We start from the raw sequence: 19,970 nt of genomic DNA, 5'->3' as shown, positions 1-19,970 counted from the left end.
TATCCCTTATAATCACTTAAAATCTGTCCTTTGTAGTCATTAACCTTGTGCTTGTTTTCTCTAAACCAGTTTGTGTAATTCATAACTGGGGGGGCAAAAAGCTGTGCAGATCTTCCTCCACATTGAGGGAGGGGGCGATTTTCATGAGCTTACACTGTACAGTTTTCTGTGCAGTGCAAGACAATATAATTTTGGGTTTACACTTCTGAAGGTGTTCCTGAGTGCTGGGCAATTCCCAAGCTGAGTCTTCCCAGGCAGAACTGATTTCAGTGTCTGTGTCTTTCTACAGCTGGGTGTGTCCCTAGCTGGGTGTGTGCTGGAGGCTGGAGGGCCTGGCTCAGCAGAACAGTGATAGGGAGCCCAGGCTGGTGGAACCGGCAGGCTCAGTGGTACCCCAGTACATCAAGGGGCAGCCCGAAGCGGGGGGCGCAACCCTTCACACCCCCCACCCAGGATCCATCAGCACTGGACATCTGACAACATCCCCAGCTGGATGTTGAAGATCTGAGGCGTCATCAAGCCGGATGGGTCCCACAGTGGTAGGTGCTTTCAGGGGAGGATTCAGTGATTTACCCAGAGAAATTGAAGGAGATTTCTAACTGGTCATCGCAGCGGTCATCCGTGCCACAGTCCTTCTGAAACGGGAGCTGGGGGGAGACCCAGGGGAGTAGGATCAGAGTGGGTGGGGAGGGGGCTGCAGCACCACCTGCCAGAATGACAACGCAGGGACCCAGGGACCCTCCCATTACCCCAGCACCTGCCAGTCCCCTGCACCGGGGGACAGCTAAACCCATCATCAGCCCCCCAACCCCCGAGAAACACTCTTCCTCCTCACTCTCTGCCCAGCAGCAGTTTCACACTTCTAGGAGTGCCACGGCTGGAGGACTGGCTGGCTCGGGGGGATGGGGAACAGGACTTGGGGTCTGTCCCCTCTAGGGGGCCCTGGCCAGAATAAATATTGAAAATTGTCCAGCAAAAATCATTTTTTAATGAAAATATTTTGTGTTTTGGACAGAAATGTTGGCAGCTCTGAGGAGAGGTTCAAGTGTTCCCACAGAGGAGAGATGCCAAGGCAAATTCAGCATCCATCTTTGTTGCCCTCTAGCGGCTACACTGTGTAAAGGGGTTTTAGAGGCTGCTGCTGCCTCTTAATTTCCAGACTCTGTTTTCAAATCCCACGGTCACTGGTTCGATCCCTGCAGTAGACCCAGCACGGGGCCTGGCTCTGGCACCTTACCGAGCCTGCAGACACTGGCACAGAGTCCTCGCTCAGGATGGGTGTGAGGCGGCCGGCAGCAGCGATGGGCTCCCCCATCAGGGTGTAGTTGAGACGCAGGGTGATGGGGCTCACAGTGTCCTCTGGACAGAGCTGGGGAGACAGAGTGACACATTGGGACCCTGAAGGGTAAGGGGGGTGGGGGCTGGGTGCAACCAGGAGAGAGGATTGTTCTCTGGGTGATTTGGGAGCGAGGGGCAGACACAGTGGGAGGGAAAGGAGACAGGACCCCCCCACACACACTCACAGGTAACGTTATCCGGTACGTCTCACATCTCGTCTCGATGCCGAGCTGCAGCTCCCTGCTCAGGAAGGGGCCGGTAGAGTCGAAGGCGGCTCGGATCTTCGTCCGCCGGGGTTCCAGGGCCAGGCTGTACTGGATGGTGCCGGAGATATTGTTGCCTACAGGGGAGGAGAAACGAAGGATAGAGAAATTGAGAACAGGAACCTCAAGTGGAAATGGGACACGAGGCCTTTCCCCACTAGGAGGCGCTGGCTCTGATCCATCCTCAGATCAGGAGACTAGTTGGCTCAGGAGGGAGGGGAGCAGGGGGTGGGTTTGGTCTGACCTAGGCTGTCCATGGTGCTCTTAGTGACGGTGAAGCAGACCTCTGCCCTGCTGGCCTCCGTGTTGAGCTGCTCCTGCCCCTGGCAGTTGAAGGCCGAGGTGGGGATGGTTGGGGGCTGGAAGCTGATGGAGACCCTGACTCTGAGCACCGGCCGGGACCTGCCATGGGGGGGGGAACAGAACCATCACCCAGCTGCTCTCTGCAATGGGGCAAGGCCCCCTCCCTCCACAGAGCCTCCCACCCAGCCTGTATGTGCTCACAGCACCCCAGGGAGACAGGTTATGGACACGCAGCTCTGCTAGAGGAGTTCCTGGGGGGCAGAGAAGGGAGCAACAGAGCTGTCGTTGTGCCATTATTCAGCAGGGGGCACCAGTCTCTCTCTCTCTCTCTCTCTCTCTCTCTCTCTCTCTCTCTCTCACACACACACACACAGACACACACACACTATACTAAGACCTTGTCTACACAGTAGTTTTTTTTCTACAAAAGGCAGCTTTTGTCCACAAAACAGTGGAGGTTCACACACTGCAATGTGACTTTTGGCGACAAAACTCTCGTGTTTTGCCAACAACATAAAACCACCTCGACGAGAGGCACAGAGCTTTTCATGGCAAAGTTTTGTTGACAAAGTGCCAGTGTAAAGACTGTGCTTGGTTATGTCGCTATAATTGGCCTCCTGGAGGTGTCCCACAATGCCCTTCCTGATAGGGTGACCAGGTGTCCGGTTTTCAACTGGAACAACCGGTGGAAAAGGGACCTTGGCGGCTCCTGTCAGCACCACCGACCGGGCCATTAAAAGTCCAATTGGCGGTGCTGCCGCTCTAAGGCAGGCTAGTCCATACCTGTTCTGGCTGGCACCACCCTGCACCCTGGAAGCGGCCAGAAGGTCCAGCTCCAGGGTGGGGGGGGCACAGGGCTCCGTGCACTGCCCCTGCCCTGAGCACCAGCTCCAGCACCGCTGAGGGGGTTGGTGCCTGAGGGCAAGAGAGGTATGTGGAGCCTCCTGCCCCCCCAACCTAGGAACCAGACTTGCTGACTGTTTCCAGGGCATGTGCAGAGCGGTGCCAAGACAGGCAGGAAGCCTTATTGTGAGAGGAATCGGTCCAGTCCTAGCTCCGCTCCAGTCATAGGAACTTCAAGACCCATGGGCACATTTCTCATGGCTTCTGTGAGAAGAGCTACAAATCGGGACACAGTGCAGAGTGAAGATAAAGGAGCTGAGGCAGGTGTACCAGAAGGCGAGGGAGGCAAACCCTCACTCCGGTGTTGTGCCCAAAAGCTGCTGCTTCTACAAGGAGTTGGGCACCATCCTCTGTGGTGACCCCACTTCCATTGCCAAGAGCCCCATGGACTCGTTCGTGGGACGGGAGGCAATGGAAAGTGAACCTAACCCTGAGGATGAAGTCGTGGACAAGAAGTTCAAGTTGGAGGACGTTGTGGATCCCACATCAGGGTCGTCCCGTACCACGGTGAGTCAGGAGCTCTTTTCCACTCTGGAGGGGTGTAGCCAGACCCAGCAGTCCGTCTCCAGTGAGCACAATGCAGGAGAGGAGACCCCTGGTAAGTGATCTTTTTGAGCAGATACTGCTCGATTACCTGGCAGACAGCTGTCCTTTGCTCTGAATACTGTGGTAGTGGGTGAAGGAACAGATTGAAGTGTGCAAGACTTGCTGTGTTCCTGTGTGCCGTGCATTTCCCTGTGCAGCTTAGCAGTGCAGTGGAAGAGTGTGTTGATCCTCACCCAGATTTCATGGGAATCCTCCAGAGAGATCTCTAGGAAACTCCCTGGAGGTACTTGCCAATCCTCTGCCAAAGGTTCCTTGGCAAAGTTGCTTTGTCTCTTCCTCCTTTCCCGCACCACTCGGCAATCACTAGTGCAGGGACCAAAGAGGCACACGGGTGAGCAGCATAGGGACCAGGTCTCAACCTGGACGCATGCAGTAGATGTGCCCTTTGCTTACCCTCAGGAGTGCGGTATCAGCTTCAATGACCCCTGCCTGTGGAAAATGGTGGCACAACTTACAATATTGTCCCCAGTCGCCTTCACTGATCCTTTGAAAGTATTAACACCCTTTGCCCCATTTTGAATGTCCACCCCCTCACCTAGGCCATACTCACCATATTTAAGGTGTTCGTTGAGATGTGCGCTTGCCAAGGGACATTGTGACAGTGATTGGTATGTTACAAGAGGTGTATTTTACTGTAATAATTCAATGCTGTGCATGAACTAACAATCATGCTTCTGTGCATTGTTTCTTGTGCATCTGCAGATGTGGCATTCAAGGAACCCCCACTACACACTGGCACAGCACCTACGCCAGATAAGGAAGCAACCAAGGTGGAGCGAGGAGGACAGGTTGAGAGAGGTTCTCCAATCCCCTGAGTCAGAAAGAAGAGAACACATGGTGCTGAGAGAAATGGGAAGACGGGACAGAAAGGGGTGTGAGAAGCGCATTCTAAAGGCCCATGAGAGGATGATAAAAGTGATGGAGGAGCAAACAGAGATGCTAAGTCCCTGATCACACTCCAGGCAGAACAGATGCAGATTAACTCTTCCCCCCCGTCCCATGGCTGATACAGAGCAGCTTTCCCTGCCCTCCCCAAACTCCTCCCAAACATTCCTTGCAACTTCCCGGAATGTCTCGGGATCCCATTCGCTCCAACCCTTCAGGCAGCTTCCAAATTGATAGCTGGACATACACACAGCTATGAGAGCCTCCCCTGCCCTGCACTCTTATCTCCCTTCCCACCAAGCCTTCTGTGTGTGTTAACTGGCATTTAATAAAAACAAACTCTCTGGAAGAGAAACAATCTTTATATGTGTCCTACACGCATGGGCAGCGGGTATCAAAGGCCGGGGAAGGCTGAGCCTCCCCAGACAGTCCTGCACGGCCCTGCCCATGCTTCACCCCCAGGTTGCCTCCTGCTTCCCTCCGTGCTCTGCTGTGGCTCTTCCCCCTGGCCTGGGCCCCAGCCTGGGGCTCGGGCAAGTAGGGGCCGGACTGCAGCCAGCTGGAGCCGGTGCTTGCATCACCTGCCCGGCGCTAGGGGCTGGGGGGCTGCGCTGCCAGTCAGGTGCTCCGGGGCTGGGGTGGGCGCGTTGTCCGCCTGGGGCTCCAGGGTTGGGGAGGCGCAAGATTCCCGCCCGCCTGGCACTCTGGGGTTGAGGGAGAATGAACTGCTCACCCCACTGGTGCTCCAGGCCTGGGGGGAAATGAGCTGCCCCCTCGCCCATCACTCCTGGACTGGGGGACAGACATGGTGCCTGCATGCCTACCACTCCTGGGCTGGGGGGGACATACTACCCACCTGCCTGCCACTCTTGGGCTCAGTGGTAATATGCTGCACACCTGCCCAGTGCGCTGAGGCTATGGGGGCACACTGCCTGCCCGCCAAGTGCTCTGAGGCTTGGGATGGGGTGTGCTGCATGCCTAGCACTCCGAGCCTGGGGGCAGCCTCCACCTGGTGCTCCAAGGGTGGAGGCAGTGAGGCAGCCCAGGGAAGGGGGAGGGATGGGAGGGTTAGGGCCCTGAGCAGAAGGGGCGGGTTCGGCAAGGGCTAGTGTCCCCAACCCTGCCATTCACTGACTACCCATGTGTTCACATAGGGATCGTTGCTGCTAGTAACATACATGCATTCTAATAATTTGCTTACTACAAATCCCAGCTAAGAATCACAAGTGTGAGGCCAAATAAGATAATTGAGTTTAATGAAGCATGGCAGATTGCTGTATAGAAATACACATTACTGGTTCACAATCTCAAAATCTTGCCTCAAAGCCTCCCTGATTCAAACTGCCCCCCCACCCGCCCACACTGTGCCAGTCTAATAGCCCTGGTACCAGGCTGCTCAAAATTAGCAGCCAGGTGATCTGCTGCAGCATTCCCCCCAAGGGGAAATTTTCACCCTTAGCCTCCAGAAGATAATGGAGTGTGCGGCAGTCAGCTATGACCTTTGAAATCTTTTTCTCACTCAGATTTAACCTGCCATAAAGGCATCATCAGCGCACTTTTAATCTGCCAAAGCACATTCCAGGGTCATTCTGCATCTACTCATCCTACTGTTGAAGCGCTCCTTGCTGCTGTCTCGGTTTCCTGTGTAAGGCTTCATGAGCCATTGGAGTAAGGGGTAAGCTGGGTTTCCGGGGATCACTATGGGCATTTCAACATCCCCCACTGGAATCTTCTGGTGTGGAAAGGAAGTCCCTGCTTGCAGCTTTCTGTATAGACCACTGTTCTTCAAGAGGCGTGCATCATGCACCTTCCTGGACCACCCTGTCCTGATGTCAGTGAAATGGCTGCAGTGATCAACAAGTACCTGCAATACCATGGAGAAGTACCCGTTTCTATTGATGTGCTCCATCACATGGTTCGGGGCCAAAATTGGAATGTGCACCCTGCTGCAGTTTGCGAATCTCATGTCTGCAAAGCCATCCACTATTTCACACACATTGCCAAGAGTGATGGTTCTTCATACCAGGATGCGATTAATGCCCCTGCACACTTGTGTTAACACAGCACCCACGGTCGACTTCTCAACTCCAAACTGATTCGTGAGTGACTGGTAGCAGTCTGGAATTGCCAGTTTCCACAAAGCAATCACCACACACTTCTCCACTGACAGGGCTGCTCTCATTTTGTTATCCACTGTCCTTGCACCACAGTGCTCAGGTGAGCTCCACACACAGTTCCAGGAAGGTGGCTTTCTGCATCTGAAAGTTCTGCAGTCACAGTTCATAGAACCATAGAATCTCAGGGTTGGAAGGGACCTCAGGAGGTCATCTAGTCCAACCCCCTGCTCAAAGCAGGACCAAACCCAACTAAATCATCCCAGCCAGGGCTTTGTCAAGCCTGACCTTAAAAACCTCCAAGGAAGGAGATTCCACCACCTCCCTAGGTAACCCATTCCAGTTCTTCACCACCCTACTAGTGAAAAAGTTTTTCCTAATGTCCAACCTAAACCTCCCCGTCTGCAACTTGAGACCATTACTCCTTGTTCTGTCATCTTCTACCACTGAGAACAGTCTAGATCCATCATCTTTGGAACCCCCTTTCAGGTAGTTGAAAGCAGCTGTCAAATCCCCCCTCATTCTTCTCTTCTGCAGAATAAACAATCCCAGTTCCCTCAGCCTCTCCTCATAAGTCATGTGCTCCAGCCCCCTAATCATTTTTGTTGCCCTCCGCTGGACTCTCTCCAATTTATCCACATCCTTCTTGTAGTGTGGGGCCCAAAACTGGACACAGTACTCCAAATGAGGCCTCACCAGTGCTGAGTAGAGGGGAATGATCACATCCCTCGATCTGCTGGAAATGCCCCTACTTATACAACCCAAAATGCCATTAGCCTTCTTGGCAACAAGGGCACACTGTTGACTCATATTCAGCTTTTCGTCCACCGTAACCCCTAGGTCCTTTTCTGCAGAACTGCTGCCCAGCCATTCGGTCCCTAGTCTGTAGCAGTGCATGGGATTCTTCCGTCCTAAGTGCAGGACTCTGCACTTGTCCTTGTTGAACCTCATCATATTTCTTTTGGCCCAATCCTCTAATTTGTCTAGATCCCTCTGTATCCTATCCCTACCCTCCAGCGTATCAGCCACTCCTCCCAGTTTAGTGTCATCTGCAAACTTGCTAAGGGTGCAGTCCACACCATCCTCCAGATCGTTAATGAAGATATTGAATAAAACCGGCCCCAGCACCGACCCTTGGGGCACTCCACTTGATACCGGCTGCCAACTAGACATGGAACCATTGATCACTACCCTTTGAGCCTGACCATCTAGCCAGTTTTCTATCCACCTTACCGTCCATTCATCCAGCCCATACTTCTTTAACTTGCTGGCAAGAATACTGTGGGAGACTGTATCAAAAGCTTTGCTAAAGTCCAGAAATAGCACATCCACTGCTTTCCCCTCATCCACAGAGCCGGTTATCTCATCATAGAAGGCAATTAGGTTAGTCAGGCATGACTTGCCCTTGGTGAATCCATGCTGACTGTTCCTGATCACTTTCCCCTCCTTTAAGTGGTTCAGAATTGATTCCTTGAGGACATGTTCCATGATTTTTCCAGGGACTGAGGTGAGACTGACTGGCCTGTAGTTCCCTGGATTTTCCTTCTTCCCTTTTTTAAAGATGGGCACTACATTAGCTTTTTTCCAGTCGTCCGGGACCTCCCCCGATCGCCATGATTTTTCAAAGATAATGGCCAATGGCTCTGCAATCTCATCGGCCAACTCCTTTAGCATCCTCATGGACTTGTGCTCGTCCAGCTTTTCTAAATAGTCCCGAACTACTTCTTTCTCCACAGAGAGCTGGTCACCTCCTCCCCATACCGTACTGCAGAGTGCAGTTGTCTGGGAGCTGACCTTGTCTGTGAAGTCAGAGGCAAAAAAAGCATTGAGTACATTAGCTTTCTCCACATCCTCTGTCACTAGGTTCCCTCCCTCATTCAGCAAGGGGCCCACACTTTCCTTGACTTTCTTCTTGTTGCTAACATACCTGAAGAAACCCTTCTTGTTACTCCTAACATCTCCGGCTAGCTGCAACTCCAAGTGTGATTTGGCCTTCCTAATTTCACTCCTGCATGCCTGAGCAATACTTTTATACTCCTCCCTGGTTATTTGTTCAATCTTCCACTTCTTGTAAGCTGTTTTTTTGTGTTTAAGACAAGCAAGGATTTCACTGTTAAGCCAAGCTGGTCGCCTGCCATATTTACTTTTCTGCCTACACATCGGGATGGTTTGTTCCTGCAACCTCAATAAGGTTTCTTTAAAATACAGCCAGCTTTCCTCGACTACTTTCCTCGTCATGTTATTCTCCCAGGGGACCTTGCCTATCAGTTCCCTGAGGGAGTCGAAGTCTGCTTTTCTGAAGTCCAGGGTCTCTGTTCTACTGCTCTCCTTTCTTCCTTGTGTCAGGATCCTGAACTCGACCATCTCATGGTCACTGCCTCCCAGGTTCCCATCCACTATTGCTTCCTCTACTATTTCTTCCCTGTTTGTGAGCAGCAGGTCAAGAAGAGCTTTTCCCCTAGTTGGTTCCTCCAGCACTTGCACCAGGAAATTGTCCCCTACACTTTCCAGAAACTTCCTGGATTGCACTGCTGTATTTCTCTCCCAGCAGATATCGGAGTGATTAAAGTCACCCATGAGAACCAGGGCCTGTGATCTAGCAACTTCTGTTAGTTGTTGGAAGAAAGCCTCGTCCACCTCATCCCCCTGGTCCGGTGGTCTGTAGCAGACTCCCACCACTACATTATGTAGGGATATTAAAGAAGGTTTATATTAAACATGGTTTATATGAGAAATGATTTATTGATTTATTGTTAATTAATACTTTATAACTTAAGATTTATGTTAGAAGTAAATTTGTTATTCCCAACATTTAGCCTCTAACCTGCAAGCTAGCAGCTGTGTCTGTGTGAAGCCTGCTCAAAGAGATACTTGGTATAAAACTTGTTAAGCTCAAAGAAATACTTTGTATAAAACTTGTTAAACATTAATTAACTCTAAGTAAGCCAAAACAGTAGCTGTTATAGTGTATAGATAAAGACCCCCACCCTCTGTAAGTTTTCATCTCACTTTATCTTTGCTTGTTAAAAGACAGGGAGTCTCACATAAATTGGTAACACCCCAAAAGGTAAAGAGACAGTTAACTAAATGTGATTAAGATAGAGAATGTATGTGAATGAATGGTTAGGGAGTTACCAGCCTGAATAATTCAGTGTTGGCTGAAGAAGGTGTCAAGTGGGATCAACCAGATGACCCCCACTACCTCAAAGGAAGGAAAAACAAGCATCTGACAACATGGAGCCAGCCACCTGCTGATTGATTTAGCAACAGCAAAATGAAGCAACTCTCAGGAACTGACATAGGAATAAATTCCTATAAAACTGGACTCTAAAGACTGAGGACTTTAAGTCTATGGTTCTGCTGCCAGCCTCCAGGAGCATCAGATGCATCTGACACAGACTCGGCTCCATCCTCATGACCAAGATACCTGGCCAGTAACTTGGCATGAGCAACATCTAGGCTGGTAACTATAACATCTATACAGAACCTGAATGAATGATTGTGTGAATAAATGTGTGTGTGTGTGTGTGTATAAGAAATAAGTAGTGATAGAAATAAGTAGTAAAACAACGTTGTTTGCTTTTGTCTTTTGCTTTACTATTATATTTACAATAAATGTGGCATCTTTGCCTTATCCCTCTTAATAAGATCCTGCTGGTTTTTATTATATTGGTATAACAATTACCCTTGTTGTTCATACTTCTAAATTTAATCCAGAGACTCTCAGGTTTTTCTGCAGTTTCATACTGGAGCTCTGAGCGGTCATACTGCTCTCTTACATACAACGCAACTCCCCCACCTTTTCTGCCCTGCCTGTCCTTCCTGAACAGTTTATATCCATCCATGACAGTACTCCAATCATGTGAGTTATCCCACCAAGTCTCTGTTATTCCAATTACATCATAATTCCTTGACTGTGCCAGGACTTCTAGTTCTCCCTGCTTGTTCCCCAGGCTTCTTGCATTTGTATATAGGCACTTAAGATAACTCGCTGATTGTCCCGCTTTCTCGGTCTGAGACAGGAGTCCTCCCCACTTGCAGTCTCCTGCTTGTGCTTCCTCCCGGTATCCCACTTCCCCACTTACCTCGGGGCTTTGGTCTCCTTCCCCCGGTGAACCTAGTTTAAAGCCCTCCTCACTAGGTTAGCCAGCCTGCTTGCAAAGATGCTCTTCCCTCTCTTCGTGAGGTGGAGCCCGTCTCTGCCTAGCAATCCTTCTTCTTGGAAGACCATCCCATGGTCAAAGAATCCAAACCCTTCTCTCCGACACCATCTGCGTAGCCATTCGTTGATTTCCACGATTCGACGGTCTCTACCCTGGCCTTTTCCTGCCACAGGGAGGATAGATGAGAACACCACTTGCGCCTCAAACTGTCATCCCAGACCTGTAAATGATGCGATCCCACCACTCAGTGCTTGTTTCCTGAGCCCAAAAGTGATGATCCACCATGTTCAGCTGCTCCATGAATGCCAAAAGTAATCTGGTGTTGTTTCTTTCCATGGCACACAGCAGGTCAGGCAATTCTGATTCCTGTTCAGATTGGGTGCTCATGATGTACTGTATGACCAGCTGTGATGTGTTCACAAAAGTGATAAAAACAGTTGAGAGCATTGTGGGATCCATCTTTTCACGTAGAGATTGTGGGTGCACAGTAAACAGGAAATGTTAAAAAATGCCACCAAAAGTGGTCAGAGGACCATGGAATGCTGGGACAGAAAATAAAGCATCATGGGACATTGAGCTAGCACCCATGAGGCGCTGTGATCCGCTCCACCTTCCCACAACTCCTAGCTACAGAATGTGACGAGTCCCACACTAGGATAGGTACCCACGCAGTGCACTGCTCTCACTGTCAATGGTAGAGCACCAAGTGTGGACGCGCTCTGCCGACACAATAAGCATCACAGGTGTAGCGAGCACCCTCCGTACCCTCTGACCGGAGGGGGCCCCGCAAGGAAGGGGGCCCCTAAAAGTGGCAAAAAAAATGTAAGGTATAACTAGGTAAGTGACGTTTATTGACGCTATTGCACAATCCATGTTGGTTTTACTGACAAAACCGTGAAGTCATTATGATACATAATAACGCTATTGGCTACATCAGTTGTCTGTCGGTCAGTTTCGAATTTTAGTTGGACCCATTCAAAGAATGTGTATTTGTGTTCATAATGGCGGTCGGCGGATAAATGTTATTAATTTCGTTGTTTATTTTTTTATCATTTCCAACGCAGAAGCATGCTTTGTGATGTCTAAGAGAACATATAAGAGCGGAGCTAGTAAACGAAAGGCAGCAAAAGATGCCGAGAAGGAACTTGAGAAAATTCCAAAGTTGTCAACGTATTTTGCACCGCAATCCAATGTACAGGTACAGGCACATGAAGCGGACAGCGCTAGCAGCGACGAATCATATCCAGAAGTATCCAGAAGTGCTTCAAGTGAGGTCGAAGGTGAAGCCAGTTGTTCTACCAAACAAACTGTGACAGATATTCCAGCTGCTGCCGGGAAAGAAGTATCTGAATCTGAACCACTGACTGATGATCCAGGAGATTGGCCGTCTATAATATCGGACAAGCAAGCGTGTGACATTGTTGCACGTGGCCCACCGCAGCAGAATGAAAGTTACGAATTTCCATTTAACGAGGAAAGACGAAGGTTCACAAGTACTCATTTCTATTGAACCATGGCAAATGGCGAGAAAATAAGACGTTCATGGTTAATGTACTCAGTTCAGAAAGATGCCATTTTTTGTTTTTGTTGTAAATTATTTGGCACTGGTGACATACCGCTACGTCGTGGAACATCTGCTTGGAAAGCACTGTCAAAAAGACTTCAGCAGCATGAAACAGGCAAAGGTCATCAAGACTGTATGGTGAAATGGTTTGACCTTCGGTCAGGCATAGTAAACAGTACATCTATTGACCAACTCGAATTGCAGGCTTTTCTGAAAGAGATTTCTGGAAAAATGTTGTCAAACGCATGGCTGATGTCGTTATTTTCTTGTCCGAAAGAAACTTGGCATTTCGAGGAAGTAATGAAAAGCTCGGCGATCCTTCGAATGGCAACTTTTTGGGACTGTTTGAATTGCTTGCAAAGTATGATACTGTCCTCAGCGAACTTTTACAGAGGATTAAGAAGGCAGAGACACATGTTCAGTACGTCAGTCCACAGATCCAAAACGAGCTGATTCAACTTGTTGCCAGTAACATTCAAGAGCCCAACATAGCGCAGCTTAAAAAAGCAAAATATTATTCAGTTATTTTGGACTGTACTCCTGACGTGTCACTTGAAGAACAGATGTCTGTGGTGTTACGCTTTGTTGAATGCAACGGTGAAGATGGTGTCAATATTCGTGAAGCGTTTGTTGGTTTTCTTAATGTTCATGATACAACTGGCGAGGGCTTATTGGAAGCGTTTCTTGAAAAGGCAAACAACTTAGGAATAGACATTGCTGACATGAGAGGCCAAGCTTATGATAACGGCGCAAATATGAGAGGAAAGAATAAAGGAGTTCAAGCCCGCATGCCTTGTATGTACCATGTGGAGCTCACACTTGGAATCTTGTGATCTCAGACGCGGCAAAGTCATCGAAATATGCCATTGACTTTTTCGGTCTGATTAACAGAATATACGTTATCTTTTCTTCGTCACCTTCACGTTGGGATATACTTCAAGAACATATGCCAATATCTGTTAAAGGGTTATCGGACACTCGTTGGGAGTCGAGAATTGATGCTGTGAAGCCATTGCGTTATCACCTTGAAGAATTGTGCAATGCTTTGTCATCTTTGCGAGAATATGCACTCGAAAAGAAAGATGGCAATACAGCAACAGAAGCCGATGCGCTTTTAGACCATGTTACTACGTGGCCTTTTGTTCTGACTGTGTACACGTGGTACGATATACTATTTCACGTCAATAAAACCAGCAAATTAATTCAGTCACCAGATGTGTCAATTGACGTACTGCAGGCAGAAGTCGGTGCTACAATGAAGTTTTTGGAAGACTATCGAAATACAGGATATAACTCTGTGGTCACAAATGCACGTGAAATAGCAGAGCATATGGGTATTGAGCAGGTGTTTCCAGAAACCAGGGTGAGACGTAAGAAGAGAATGTTTGATTACGAATGTGCTGATGATTCGAGTCGTCTTTCTGCCGAAGAAAAATTCAAATCGCAGTTCTTTCTTATTCTCACTGATCAGGCCATATCTTCTGTTTCATCGTGATTTGACCAACTGGTGGGTGGTATAAGTTGTTTGGATTTCTGTACAACACTAACAGCCTGAAGCAGTGTCATAGAGAAAATGAACTGGAAAATCACAGCAAAAATTTTGAAAGAAAAATGGGAGACATTGATGCCACCGAACTCATAATGGAATTGAATCATTTTATTTATGTCATCGAGAAAGAGAGAGGACTTGTCATGGCAAACAATTTTTTAACGTACATATACAAGAACAGCCTTCAGGAGATATATCCGAATCTTTGCATTTGCATCAGAATTCTTCTGACCACACCAGTTACTGTCGCCGGTGCTGAAAGGAGCTTCAGCAGAATGAAACTGATCAAGAATATCCTGCGCTCAACCATGACAGATGACAGGCTTTCTATGCTTGCAGTTATCTCAATCGAAAACAAGATTGCCAGATCTCTGAACTATGACGCATTGATTAACCAATTTGCGGAGAACAAGGCTCGAAAGAAGCGCTTTGCGTAAATACGGAATACATGTACACTGTAGGCCTATGTATACATAATATGAACCCTGTATATTGTATAAAATCAATACCGCATTCCAGTTTCTGCATTGTAAGGGGCCCCAGACATATGTTCGGAGGGGGCCACGTTCTTTGTTGCTACGGCCCTGATAAGCATAGTATGAACATGCAATAGCGATGAAATTATAGCGCTTCTTGATCATTGACATAACTTTTATTAAAAAAACTCTGTACTGTAGATAAGGCCTGAGACTGTCAGGTGGAGCAGTGCAACGACACAGAGTAACTCACCTCAGCAGCAGGACCTGTCCTTCTGCTCCCACCGCGATGTCTGGGAGTCCGTCCCCTGTCAGGTCTGTCCCACCACTGACGGCCTGGCCAAAGTACTGCAGCCTCCTGGGGAACAGCGACCCCTCTATGCGCTGTGGGGCAGAGAGAGCAGTAAGGGGTGGGGAAGGGGAGGCTGTACTATATAATGGGCACCAGGGGGCAGCAGAGGGTGGGGGTGGGAAGGGGCGGCTGTGCTGTATAATGGGCACTAGGGGGCAGCGGAGGGTGAGGGGTAGGGAAGGGGCGGCTGTACTGTATAATGGGCACCAGGGGGCAGCAGAGGGTGAGGGGTGGGAAAGGGGCGGCTATACTGTTTAATTGGCAGTAGGGGGCAGCGGAGGGTGAGGGGTGGGGAAGGGGCAGCTGTACTATATAATGGGCACCAGGGGGCAGCAGAGGGTGGGGGTGGGAAGGGGCGGCTGTGCTGTATAATGGGCACTAGGGGGCAGCGGAGGGTGAGGGGTAGGGAAGGGACGGCTGTACTGTATAATCGGCACTAGAGGGCAGCGGAGGGTGGGGGTGGGAAAGGGGCGGCTGTACTGTATAATGGGCACCAGGGGGCAGCAGAGGGTGAGGGGTGGGAAAGGGGCGGCTATACTGTTTAATTGGCAGTAGGGGGCAGCGGAGGGTGAGGGGTGGGGAAGGGGCAGCTGTACTGTATAATGGGCACTAGGGGGCAGCAGAGGGTGTGTGTGGGGGGAAGGAGCGGCTGTGCTGTATAATGGACACTAGGGGGCAGCAGAGGGTGAGGGGTGGGGAAGGGGCGGCTGTGCTGTATAATGGGCACTAGGGGGCAGCGGAGGGAGGGGGTGGGGAAGGGGCGGCTGTACTGTATAATGGGCACTAGGGGGCAGCAGAGGGTGAGGGAAGGGAAAGCAGCTGCTACAGGCTAATAGGCACTAGGGGGCGGTGGGGCCCCATGATGTCTCTTTCAGGATCTGTGGTGACCCCTCCCCGCAGGAGCTGGGCTCACCTGTCTGTACTGGGGACTGAGGCCTCCCTTTTCCCCATGGAAGATGTACAAGGCTCCACAATTGTCATTCTCCATGGGGGCCCCGATGGCCACGTCCGTCTGTCCGTCCCCGCTGATGTCCCCGATTTCAGACATGCTGGCCCCAAAGCGCCCGAACGTCTTCCCTGTCTGCCCCTGCAGTGTCTTTCTGCAGTTCTGCATCACCCCCTGCAGGCCCCATTGAAAGAAACACATGGGGATAGGATCAGCACTGACAGCCAGCAGAGAGTACCCCCACCCCAAAGGACCACCTTTCCCTCTCTATGCAGCACAGCGCCCCTTGGCACCACTCTGGGGCATTGGACCCAGCACTGAATGGCAGGGAATAGCGTCCTCTCATGATCCCCCCCATCCTGCTCCCTGCAGCACCGTGCCTGCTATTCCCATGCTCATTTTCTCTGCATCACAACCCCATGGCAGTGCAGGCAAGAAGAACCCCAGGCCATCCATCTTCCCCCAGGCTCCATTCTCTTTCTTACCAGCCAGTTAATGGGGCAGATATAGACCCGTCCTTCATTCAGAGGTGTATAGTACATGGGGGCTCCGATTAGAACCAGGTCCGTGTTCCCATCTCTGTCGAGGTCCACAGCGCACAGTGTACCCCCAAAATACGAGCTAATCTGGAGAGGCAGATAAGTCACCCCTTCAATTTAGTCACTTGCTCCTTCTTCTCCCACTGGGACCCTTCTCACCCTATGGGGATAAGGATTCAGTCCCAATACTCATTCCATCCTTAGACTCACCCTCCCGCTGCACAGCAGGTGACGCTATCACTGTAATGTATAGGCAGTTAGATCTTGGAGAGATGCTGAATGCTAGTTGTGGTGCAATTCTTTTCAGAGGTTGTTCTAGCACGAGTAAAATTTATTCACTGACTGAGTCACTGTTATAAGCTCTGTTCAGCTGGAATGTATAGGCAGTTATATCTTGGAGAAATTCACTTTGTTAGTGTAATGTGATCCTTTTCAGACACTGTTAATATAACTAGGAATATTATTTTCCTTGCCCGAGTTTCTCTGGCCCAGATCCACAAAGGGACTTATGTGCCTAACCCCCAGACTTAGCTGACACTGTGATCCACAAAACCTCTGCGTGGCGGCTGCTGACCCCTATAGGTGCATAATCTGACTTGGTGCTGTTGGTGTCATTAGGCATAACCCTAGGTAACTCAGGAGGGTGGAAAACCGTAAGTGTCAATAAAGCCTTCCTGTACTAGGCCTGAATGAACTAAAGTCACTCCATGTCTGACCAAAGCCTTTCCATGTTTGAACTTTAATCAACCTATCAGGCCAGCAACAGAGAATGGTTCTCAGTTGCAACACCTGTACCAGAAGGTAATAATGAGGCCTGCTATAATGAGGCCTGCTTGCTCCTGGCTAAGGGGCAAAATAACAGATCAAAGAAAGTAAGACAAGATAACGGTTCACAGAAGAGTTACTAATGAGCTAGATTGGTTGCCGCCAAGTATGACTTAACTGCTTAATGTAATTGCTACTGCAAAGTGTATCTGCTACATGGGAATGAAAGGTGGGGAGAGAGGAGGAGTGGGGGGGATAGAAGAGGCTTAGTTAAAGTTATGTATAAAAAGAGAAAAGCTGCTTGTAGCTGGGTGCTTGATTTGAGACATGTCTGTCTCCTGGCACCGCTTTGAGATCTCAAATAAACTTTGTCTGCTTCTCCACCTTGGTGTGTTTATTGGAGCAAAGCACACCGGGCAACGAACCCCCACTGTTGCTGTCCTCGGGCACTCTGTGCCAGCAACAGTGCCTAAGTTTTTGCAGCAGAAGCTCCTTATGTTGCTGACACAAGGGCAGGGAATGTGCACTGCTGTCTTACTCTAAGCAGCCAGTTGCCCATTTCACACCGCACCCCAGCATGATCCACAAACTGGGGGAAGATAGGGGCTGCTCCACCTGCAGGGCACCATCTGGTATGTGTGGTCAGAGGAGAAGGAGTTGAACAGGGGTCTGCTATTTCTTAGGTCAGTGCTCTAACCCCTAAGCTGTGGGCTCCCTCCATCTCTTTTGTTAACATTGTTCCACTTTAGTTGACTAATTAAATATCAGTTGGGCTGCAGAATGTGTGCAAATCACAACCACCCTATGGCCTCGTGGTCAGAACACTCCATGAGAGATGGCGCAGCCCTGATTAAAGCCTTTTTCCTCATCAGGCAAAGCAGGGACTCAAACCAGGGTTGTCCAGGTTCTAGGTTAGGTCTCCCCCAGGGTATAAGGGGGGGCCTCCCTCTTCTCCTACAGCTGGTTTGTGATGATCTTGGTGGCTCTAAAGGTGCCTACTGGATGAGGTCCGACATGTGGGCTAGGAGGAAGAGTGCCTATCTTCCCTTGCTTCATGAATCACTGGCAGGGGTAGGTGCCTCCCTGCAGCATCACAACGCCTAAGTCCCTTGGTGTATCTGGGCCTCTGTCTGTATCCGTCTCATGAGATCTGTCTAGACCCTAAGTGAAGGTAACAGCAGTGGGATATTGGAGAGATGCTGAGTGTCAGCTGCGGTGCAATTCCCTAAACCAGTCAAGTTTATCCCCTGCCTGAGCTCTCTGACTGAATCGTTACTGAAGATGAAGCCAAAACACAAATATTACATGATATCAAAACTTACAGGCTTCCTCCAGCAGTCTCTCTCTCACACCCACACTCCACTTTACTGTAACACTCCCCATACCTGCTCTCCCAACTGCTCCGATCTGGGTGTCCATTTTCCACTGTTGGTATCTCGGCTGAACAGGACGACTTTGCCGGTGTGTTGATAGCGAGGGGCCCCGACCACGTAGCTGCTCTGCCCATTGGCTGTGATGACCTGAGACGAATAACCTCAAAGGAAGAGAGGGACATCGGGAGGTGAGATGGGAAACAGCCATACAACAGTGCTGCACAGAACTTTCCCAGAACTGAGATGCAGCCACCTCTGGGGTGGGGCACGTGGGCTGTTTAAATAGGTAAGGGAAGCTCGGTGGGTTTGTTCTTACCGAGGTAAGCATCATTCACGTCAGTGGAGGTTCTGGATACGTTGATGAAGCTGGGCTTCCTGCCGCTCCCGTACAGGTATATCCCACCGGACCAGTCATAGGCTCCCACCGCTCCCAGCACAGGCCCGTCCTAAACCGATACACACGGCAAAGGGGATTGATTACAGGAAACAGACAGCGCAGAATGTATTTACTAGACAAGGCCAGAACCTGCAGCACAGCACCCCCTAGCATCGTGCTGGGACCCTGGGGTCGGTGCTGATGGCCAGGGGAGTGATCACCCCCTACTGGGCCCCAGCTGGAGCATAAAACCCCCTAGTTCCCACCCTGAGTGGGAGGGGAGGGTGCCCCCTGCACAGCTCCAGCAGCGCTCTGGGCTATTAAAGGGTTGTCTCCCCTGTGAGCACTAAGGGAACCAGCTCCTGCATAGCATGAAAGCGCTGTCAGGGCCCCAGCACACGGCAGCGTGGGACACACACCGGGGCCAGGCGTCACTCACAGGGGACAGCAGGGAGCTGAATCCTTCCTGAGCCATCTCCAGCTGGAAGGAGCTGCCGCTCTGGGACTGGGTGCCTAGAAGAGAGACAGACAGACAGACACGGGAGAGACCATCACAGACGGTAAAGGCCCCATGTCCCATTCCCTGAGCCAGCCCTTCTCCCCACCTTGAGGCTGGATTGGATCCAGCGCCCCCTAGAGAAAAGGCCCCATATCTCATTCCTCAACCCCTTGAGCCAGCCAGTCCCCTGCCCGGGGGGGTGAGGAGGGAGCCAGATGAGAAAAGCACCAGGGGTATTTAGGGAGATAGATTAATGGAAACATGTTGGATGGAGAAAGAGAGAATATTTGGGGCCTAGTTGAGCTCTGGATTCCCAGCTGCTCCCTATCCCATCTCGGCCTTGAAAACCCATTTCTAGAGCCCCAGGGCCAGTGCGGCCCCTCCCCCGGCTCTGGTACCTTCGATGGCGAAGATCTTCTCCTGCAGCTGGCTCCGGATGCCCTGGAGGGCGTCGAAACTGTCCACCTGGAAGACGTGCTCATTGGTGGGCTCAGAGGCGATCACATGGAGCTCCTGTTGGGCAGTATCACTGAAGAAGGCCTTGCCGACCTTCACAGAGTAGAGGGAGGTACAGGGGAGACCAGGGCATTGGTGTCAGTCACAGCCGAGAGCCCTGGACCAACACCCACCCGCCCCGAGCCCTGCTGGGCCCTAGAGAAGCACAGCTGAGGCAGTGCCATGTGCCGCTCTGATGAGTGGGAGGCCGCTGGAGCCTGGAGTTTTGGAGCCTGCCTCATTTCAATACCCAGCTGTGTGGGTTGTATCAGCAGTGAGGACAGGGGTCTCCTTGCCATGGGGATTATCAGCACTCTGGGGTCCTGCATGACTCAATCTCCAGGGCATAGTGAGGGGTGAGTGCTGCACTGTCTCTGGGGGATGCCTCAGGGCAAGGAGTGAAGGGATGGGACCACCGTGCTAGTCTGGGTTGCGTGCAGTTGGTTCAGTGGTGGAGTCAG

General features: G+C 50.6%; 2 protein-coding genes across 2 annotated transcripts in view; one reads left to right on the top strand and one right to left on the bottom strand.

Annotated features, from left to right (window-relative positions):
- Nucleotides 1–2,822, top strand: part of LOC123369119 (integrin alpha-X-like) — a 46,372-nt gene extending 43,550 nt beyond the window's left edge. The window contains exon 28 of the mRNA XM_045014480.1: nucleotides 290–2,822. The gene's annotated coding sequence lies outside the window, so the exon portion shown is untranslated. The remainder of the gene's footprint in view (nucleotides 1–289) is intronic.
- Nucleotides 1–19,970, bottom strand: part of LOC123369117 (integrin alpha-D-like) — a 42,656-nt gene that overhangs the window by 8,165 nt on the left and 14,521 nt on the right. Inside the window, exons 9-19 of the mRNA XM_045014478.1 lie at nucleotides 19,413–19,563; nucleotides 18,955–19,028; nucleotides 18,456–18,585; nucleotides 18,152–18,300; nucleotides 15,948–16,088; nucleotides 15,430–15,636; nucleotides 14,418–14,548; nucleotides 1,846–2,003; nucleotides 1,524–1,678; nucleotides 1,238–1,369; nucleotides 574–647 (exon numbers count right to left, since the gene is read on the bottom strand). Of these exons, the coding sequence (XP_044870413.1) occupies nucleotides 574–647; nucleotides 1,238–1,369; nucleotides 1,524–1,678; nucleotides 1,846–2,003; nucleotides 14,418–14,548; nucleotides 15,430–15,636; nucleotides 15,948–16,088; nucleotides 18,152–18,300; nucleotides 18,456–18,585; nucleotides 18,955–19,028; nucleotides 19,413–19,563 (1,502 nt within the window). The remainder of the gene's footprint in view (nucleotides 1–573; nucleotides 648–1,237; nucleotides 1,370–1,523; nucleotides 1,679–1,845; nucleotides 2,004–14,417; nucleotides 14,549–15,429; nucleotides 15,637–15,947; nucleotides 16,089–18,151; nucleotides 18,301–18,455; nucleotides 18,586–18,954; nucleotides 19,029–19,412; nucleotides 19,564–19,970) is intronic.

Source organism: Mauremys mutica, chromosome 4, assembly GCF_020497125.1.
Source record: "Mauremys mutica isolate MM-2020 ecotype Southern chromosome 4, ASM2049712v1, whole genome shotgun sequence".
In the NCBI taxonomy this organism is placed as follows: Eukaryota; Metazoa; Chordata; order Testudines; family Geoemydidae; genus Mauremys; species Mauremys mutica.
This window is presented reverse-complemented; position numbering and strand designations above follow the sequence as displayed.